This window comes from Tachyglossus aculeatus, chromosome 5 (genome assembly GCF_015852505.1).
Source record: "Tachyglossus aculeatus isolate mTacAcu1 chromosome 5, mTacAcu1.pri, whole genome shotgun sequence".
In the NCBI taxonomy this organism is placed as follows: Eukaryota; Metazoa; Chordata; class Mammalia; order Monotremata; family Tachyglossidae; genus Tachyglossus; species Tachyglossus aculeatus.
The window spans coordinates 25437079-25445096 of NC_052070.1; the positions used below are offsets into that span (position 1 = coordinate 25437079).

Below are 8018 nucleotides of genomic sequence, written 5' to 3' on the forward strand. Positions count from 1 at the left end.
TTTTCTACTTTCAAGAAACCAAAAGATTCAGCTTCTGTTTGGTAGTCCTCTCATTTATCTATATGAAGCATATGATTGTTTTAACTGATAATGAAAATACTAAATATATACGACCTATTTTGTGCATTTTTACTATTTCATTCCCCATCAAAAACAAAAAAATTACTTTATAGAAGGGAGAGTAAAGCAAACGGTCAAATTCCAAGTTGATCATTTGGAGGTTTAAGAAACCAGAGCCAAAGATCATAAGAATCAGGTTGAGAACTTTGTACATTAAAGCAAAGTTTAATCTATTATTGAGATGCTTTTAATCCATGAGTATCGACAAGATATGTTGGACTTAACTGAGAGTTTCACAGTCAAGGAATGGCTATTTCATGAAAGAGCCTATGACCAAATCCCGTAATTTTGTCACTTTCCCATTTGCCATTGTTAAACTACAAACAGCACCTTTGTGAACGGCTTTTACTTCTTGAGCAATTAAGGTGTTCAAAAAAAGGTTCTTTATATTTTATGGCTGTGAGGTTGTAATAGTCATCCTGAATTGGCTGTTAAATTTGTGCTATAAGATTCTTTAGGGTATAACATTAGAGGGAGACATCAATTCAGAACCAATATATAAAAGGAATTCTTGATGTATAAAAATGTTCTGTTTAAAAGCCATTTTAGCATTTTAGAACCATCTAGTAGTGTGAAGTCCCCATCGTACAGGGTGGCCAATGGTTTTCCATTTAGAGAGAACTCTTTATGGGTCAATTTTATAGGCCTGATTCCAGGAGTAATAAAGATTAATAGAAAAGCTGCTGAAAAATTCACTCTGGCTAAGTGTCCGCTATTCTGTGTTCCAGTGCTGGTCCTCCTGATCGTTACGATGAGACGGCGGAAAAAGGAACCACTCATTTTTGACGAGGAGAGGGACATCCGAGAAAACATCGTCAGATACGATGATGAGGGAGGTGGTGAGGAAGACACAGAAGCGTTTGACATGGCCGCCTTGAGGAACCTCAACATCATCCGAGATACCAAAAGCCGGCGGGACGTGACCCCTGAGATCCAGTTCTTGAGCAGACCGACGTTTAAAAGCATCCCGGATAACGTCATCTTTAGAGAATTTATCTGGGAGAGACTAAAGGAAGCTGACGTGGATCCCTGTGCTCCTCCTTACGATTCTCTGCAGACGTATGCGTTCGAGGGCAACGGCTCAGTCGCCGAGTCCCTCAGCTCTTTAGAGTCCATCAGCTCAAACTCTGATCAAAATTACGATTATCTCAGTGACTGGGGGCCCCGTTTTAAACGGCTGGCAGACCTGTATGGGCCGGGGCAGGACAGCTTGTACTCATAGCCTTGGGTCTCGCCTCTGACATGCACTGAAGAAAGATAAAAACTCCGCTTGAGGACAGTAGGAAGTTGTAAATATTTCTCCATTTTTAACCTTTTAGGTTTTTTGCCTTGGTGAAGCATTTCTTCATTCGACTTGTCCTAGGGACTGCACTTATCAGTGATTCTGAGCATTTGATGGCATTTTGGTAAAACGAGATGCTCACCATATGCGAATAGACAGCAACCCCGTATATACCTGCAGAGGCATCTGGTTGTGAGGGAAGAAATGTACTGTGAGCTCTGGGAGCCGATGATGTCCAGTAAATCTCTTCATCCTCCAGCCGCGTCGATCGCAGCATTGCTGATTAGCTACTGGTGAGGAGCGGAAGATGGAAATCATGGACTGTTCAATGACGCCTTGCTTGGTTCTTTACCGACACCAAGCTGGTTGACCAGATTTGTTTACAGCGAAAGCTGCAGTTAGTTGTGCTTTGACACCCGGCAAAATTTTGTCAAAAGATCCACGTGACCGGTGGCATCCGTAAATACGTGGATAATTCCCTCCCTCCCTTCCTGAAAAATCTAATCCAATGCGGTTTGGTCCCAGAAAGAGAAAGCCTTCAACATTATCTCATCACACTAATTCCTAAAGCCATGGATTGAGGAGGACAATCTGGAAAGAAAACTATGATTCTGTGGTGCCTGTGTAGGTATGGAAAAAAGTTGCTGTCTATTGGTTGTTTCTTATTATCTCTTCTGATTTGTACAGGAGAATTGATCTTTTTATTTAAATTTTATTTGACACATGGTGGTGTATTTATTTTGGAGCGCCAATCTCCTCAGGTCCATTATACTGCCTCACAGTATTAAACTCGTCAGAACATGCTGATTTTTTTTCTCCTGGCTCAGCTACAAGAGGGAAAAGAAGCATAGAAATAGAGAAATCCCAGTAGACCAATCACACGAACTGCCGTTCAGATCTTAGGAAGGAACACAGCTATGAGGACACCCAGATGTTCTTCCAAACCATTACCACATTGGAAACATTTGAATAAAAGATTGGCGCAGTACACGTCGGAAAGAAGACTCCAAGGAAGCAAGGAGCGTCTCTGATGCGAGATTTGGATTTCAAGGTCACAAGTTCTACGTGCTCCTGAGACTTTAAAAGAGCTTGATTTTTTTTCCCCCTCTTTTGCTGTTGAAGCACTTCAGTGAAAAAGAGTTTTAAAATCCTTTCATATGTTAAGCAATGTAATGCTATTAACTTCAGAATCCAACTTTAAATCCTGATGCAAATAAGTAAAAGCCCCAAGGAATTTACTTCACAATGCATAATTTCTATACTGGTTTGGGTGTGCCAAAGGAAGGAAGATTATTACAGTCGGTCAAAATACTGAACAATTTTGAAATAGGATTTCGTAGACTAAGATGACTTTTTTATGACTCAATATTTATACCTATCATCGTCCATGGTTTAATATTAGTCTATGATGCATATATTCAATTAAGAATGAATTTCTTTCTTTCTTTTGATAGTTTTTTCTCTTTTTTTTTTTTTTTGGTTCAGTTCCTAAGTGAATCTGCAGATAGTGGGCACTATGTAGAAAAGTGTGTTCTGAAAGTGCTTCTTTCTGAAAAGATACCTTTAAATAAAAGTTAAAATATGTTGAATACACATGGGGGAGATGTATCTATGAGAGTCTGTAATTTTTGCAGCCCAATGTTATAAATGACCTATGTGAAAGTGGCCTTTAGCTTTATCAAAATAAAAGATTAATTAAATTTGATTACCTGCAAACAGTTCTTTAATTTGGGTAACGTTTTGTAGACAATCATTGTTTCACGACTGATAGATTTGCTTCTAGTTGTACTAAGAAATCTATATGACCAGTTTTGTAATGGAAATTATGAATATGCCTCCTGACTTTCAGTCACACGTGTAAGGTTTTCAATAAAATAATGTGGAAAAAAAGCAAACACACAAGCTTACCCCATTTCATAAAAGATGCTCCTAAGCTAATATAGCTGTTACAACAGCAGGGTCTAGAGAAAACAGCTTTAAAATAATCTCCTTGTGTACAGGAAGATGAAATATTTCAGTACTTTGGGATTATGATGTCAAAGGTGCCGATGGAAGCATTTCACTAAATTGTCCTTTGAAGATCCCGTTGGGACAATGACATTGGTGGCCTTGTTCTTCCACATGCCCAGAATCTGAATCCTCTTCTATTCCTTTCATCTTAAGTCAATCTTCGATTTGATCTGTCCATGCCTGGGTTGGTCATGTCCATGTCACGATACCATCTCCAGCTCACATGCCTGCTTCCCTCTTTGCTCTTAATAATAATAATGTTGGTATTTGTTAAGCGCTTACTACGTGCCAAGCACTGTTCTAAGCACAGGCAGTGGGGGGGGGAATACAGGGTAATCAAGGTTGTCCCACGTGGGGCTCACAGTCTTCATCCCCATTTTACAGACAAGGGAACTGAGGCCCAAAGAAGTTAAGTGACTTGCCCAAGGTCACACATCTGACAAGTGGCAGAGCCGGGATTAGGACCCATGAACTCTGACTCCTAAAGCCCGGGTTCTTTCCACTGAGGCACGCTGCTTCTCTTGATGACTGTGAAAGCAGTGGAGAGGTTCCAGTCTCTCAGCGATATTCTGTGAAATCTGAGCTACGAGCCTCGTAGTTCTGAGGCGCCCGTACTAAGCTTTCACTGAATGTGGTCCATCTTTGAAATGGAAAGTCAAGCATTTCAAGCATGGGTAACAGTAGGTTATGAGCATGCAGCTCAACCATTTTAGTAGGATGATTCTAATTCTTGGGTCATCTGCAAGTGAAGCCAAGGCGACCAATGACAATTTGGGACTTTCCCAACTAAACTGAGAAACACGGTCACCCTGATAGTTCAGATGCCTTTTTTTTAACATAATCATTTGCTCTTTCATGACTTCAGGATGATCCTTCAAATTTTACTGTACTAAGAACCCATCGACTGGATATAAAATTACTCTTTGAAAACTTCAGACTAGATGAAAAGAACTGCTAAACTATATGTAGTCTATCTTTGAAGATTTCCTAAAACACATTGGGATTATTGTGCTATAGGATTTTATCCTTTGTTATGAAACCTAATGCCATAAGTCATATGTAAGATTACCTGGCAGCTTACATTTTATAAAATAGAGAAAACCTTTTCCCTACACCGAGGAGAGAAGGGATTATTCTGATGTACAATCTGTGAAAAGGATGGTTAAATATTATATGCTCAAATTTCTCAACAGCAGGCTTGTTTCTCATATATATATATTTTACAAGGAAAATATCAGACCTCAAAATGACTCTTCCTCCAACACAAACAATAGAACATAAGTATTATAGATTTATGGCCACATCTTAATGAGGGCATACTCTGCTTTCATAAAAAAACAGAGTGATTTGGAAATGCACTGGGTTCAAAATCAATGGGACTTAATGAGCACTGAATGGTATTTATTGAGTGCTCAGCGTGGCTCAGTGGAAAGAGTATGGCTTTGGAGTCAGAGGTCATGGGTTCAAACCCCGGCTCCACCAATTGTCAGCTGTGTGACTTTGGGCAAGTCACTTAATTTCTCTGTGCCTCAGTTCCCTAATCTGTAAAATGGGGATTAAGGCTGTGAGCTCCCCCATGGGACAACCTGAACACCTTGTAACCTCCCCAGTGCTTGGAACAGTGCTTTGCACATAGTAAGTGCTTAAGAAATGCCATCATTATTATTATCATTATTATTATTAATTATTATTATTATTATTATTATTGTGTGCAGAACACTACTAAGCACTTGGGAGAGTACAGCACAACGATATAGCAGGCACATTCCCTACACAAAACTAGTTTACAGCCTAGAGTACAATGAGCTTAATCTTTGTGGAACACCATACTAAACACTTGGGATAGGACACCAGAGGAAGTGTAAACACAATTCCTGTTCTCAAGGAGTTTACAATCTAGTTGGAAAGACAAACATGAAAATGAATTATTGGTAAGGGAAGCAACAGAGTGTAAATATGTGTACATTCTTGCTGTAGGGTAGAGGTGGGGTGAGTACCTAAACACCCCTGCTCAAACATAGAGAAACAGCATGGAGTAATGGAGAGATCTGATGGCTGGGAGTCAGAAGGTCAAGGGTTCTAATCCCAGCTCCACCAATTCTCTGCTGTGTGACCTTGGGCAAGTCACTTTACTTCTCTGTGCCAGTTACCTAATCTGCAAAATGGGGATTGAGACTGTGTGCCCCTTGTGGGACAGGGACTGTGTCCAACCTGATTTGCTTGTATCCACCCCAGTGCTTAGTACAGTGCCTGGCACATAGTAAGCACTTAACAAATGCCACAATTACTTAGGGGTTGGGAATAGTGCATGAGTGAAGCAGTAAGGAGGGAAAATAGGGCCTGTGGGGGGGGAAGAAAGCTTAATCTAGGAAGGCTTCCTGAAGGAGCTGTGATTTCAGTGGGGCTGTGAAGAGAGGGAAGTGCTAGTCTGTCAGATATACAAGGGCGGGGTGAGTTCCTGTCAGGAGGCAGGGAATGTGCCAGAGATACTTGGGGGCTGAAACAAGAGTGAAGTGTAGTAGGTAATAATAATAATAGTGATGGCATTTATTAAGCACTTATTATGTGCAAAGCACTGTTCTAAGCGCCGGAGAGGTTAGAACATGATCAGGTTGTCCCACAGGGGGCTCACAGTCTTAAAACCCATTTTAGAGATGAGGGAACCGAGGCACAGAGAAGTGAAGTGACTTGCCCAAAGTCACACAGTGACAAGTGGCAGAGGCAGGATTTGAATCCATGACCTCTGACTCCAAAGCCTGTGCTCTTTCCACTGAGCCACACTGCTCCTCTAGGGAAGTTTATTTTCAAAATATTTCAGGTAAGCATTCTGCTTGAGCTGGTCTAATGCCAGAGGTCAATGTTTCTCCTTTTTTTTTTTCTTGCCACCAACTCCATTTTTCTCTCATCCTGTTGTCTGTGCTCCATTTCAGATCACCATTCAACGGGAGCTCAGGTAGCCTACAGTGAGGCTTAACTAGCATCTCCATCCCAAAGTAAGTCCATCAATTGATCAATGCTATTTTTTGAATGCTTACTGTGGACAGAACAATGCACTAAGCACTTGGGATAGTACACTATAATAGAGTTGGTAGACATAATCCATAAGGAGATTAGAATCTAGTGGGGAAGACAGATATTGAAGTAAACTCTAGGAAGGGGGAGCAGCAGCTATAAGGATATATACATAAGTGCTCTGGGGCCCAGTTGCATAGGTATCATAGTGTTTGGGAGTTACAGACCCGAATGCATAAGTGAAGCAGAAAAGTTGGTGAGAATAGGGTTGAGAAGTGTGAGATTAGTCAGACAAGGTGTCTTAGAGGAATATGATTTTAGTAGGGCTTGAAGTGGTGGAGCGTGGTAGTCTTTAGATATGAAGCGGGAGGAAGTTCCAGGCTGGAGGGAGGGGATGAGCCACGGTCTACAGTGCGACAAACAAGATGGAGACACAGTAAGTAATGTGCTCAAAATTGAGAGTGGCCAGTCTAGATCCCCATCTGCAAAGGGGGAAGGCCCCAAAACGTCACCCACAACTCTCCCCTCAAAGAGAGTGGGAAGGAAGGGGATAGGGCGCAGATGTGGCGATCCTCTGCGTACAGCGAACGTTATCCAAGAATGGGGACCTTTCAAGATAGGCAACCAATAAGGAGAGGAGGACAGGAAAATGGAGGGAGAATGAGAGGTGTGAAACAGAGGCAGGAGAACTGAGGGGACTACTCGGGACGCCACCTGGTACTCCTCCTACACTGCCACCCACTTCCTTTATCTACAGGCAGTGTACTCTGCGCCTCCTCTAACCTCTGATCCCACTCCTCCACCCTCACGACAACTGAAAACCCAGCCAGACTTGGCCGAGGCCATCATACGTAAGTCACGTGTCAGCAAATTAAATGTAACTGGCTAAAGAGATGATACATGGTTTTGGGATCTAACTATTGTCCATTCTCCCCACATCATACCCATTGAGGCCTAACTGATAACTCTCACTTAGAATGAGTCACCAACTGCTTAGAAGGACAGGTCACCCACTGCGCAACTATTATCCAGGCTCCTCCCAGGTCAGGGAGCATTTGCCAAAAGTGCCACTTACAATGACCCATACAGGTAGCTGACCAAAGGACAGAATACACACTTGCAAACCTCTAAGGCCAAAGGGGTGAAAAAAGGATGATCAGCTACTTCCCCAATAGCTTTCATTCATTCATTCAATCGTACTTATTGAGCGCTTACTGTGTGCAGAGCATTGTACTAAGCGCTTGGAAGGTACAATTCAAAGGCAGCCTGGTGTAGTTCACAACGCCTCATGGTTGTGTAATTCCTTTCGAGTCCCTCCCTCTCCCCTCCTCCTTTTACTGGGATTGAAGGGCATTCTATGCTTTTGTTGTTGTTGTCTTACGCTGCCGAGTCGTGTCCAACCCATAGTAACCCCATGGACACATCTCTTCCAGAATGCCCCCCCTCCATCTGCAATCGTTCTGGTAGTGGATCCGTAGCGTTTTCTAGGCAAAAATATGGAAGCATTTATCACAGCCTCCTTCTGCGCAGTGAACCTGAATCTTGGCCCTTGACCCTCTCCCACACTGCTTCTGCCCAGCACAGGTGTGTTTCG

General features: G+C 42.2%; 1 protein-coding gene across 2 annotated transcripts in view; it reads left to right on the forward strand.

Annotated features, from left to right (window-relative positions):
* The window catches only part of CDH7 (cadherin 7), a 175913-nt gene extending 173105 nt beyond the window's left edge, over positions 1 to 2808 (forward strand). For both annotated transcript variants that reach the window (XM_038746940.1, XM_038746939.1), the window contains exon 12: positions 849 to 2808. In XM_038746940.1, the coding sequence (XP_038602868.1) occupies positions 849 to 1342 (494 nt within the window). In that variant the 3' untranslated portion in view covers positions 1343 to 2808. The remainder of the gene's footprint in view (positions 1 to 848) is intronic.
* The last annotated feature ends 5210 nt before the right edge of the window (positions 2809 to 8018 follow it).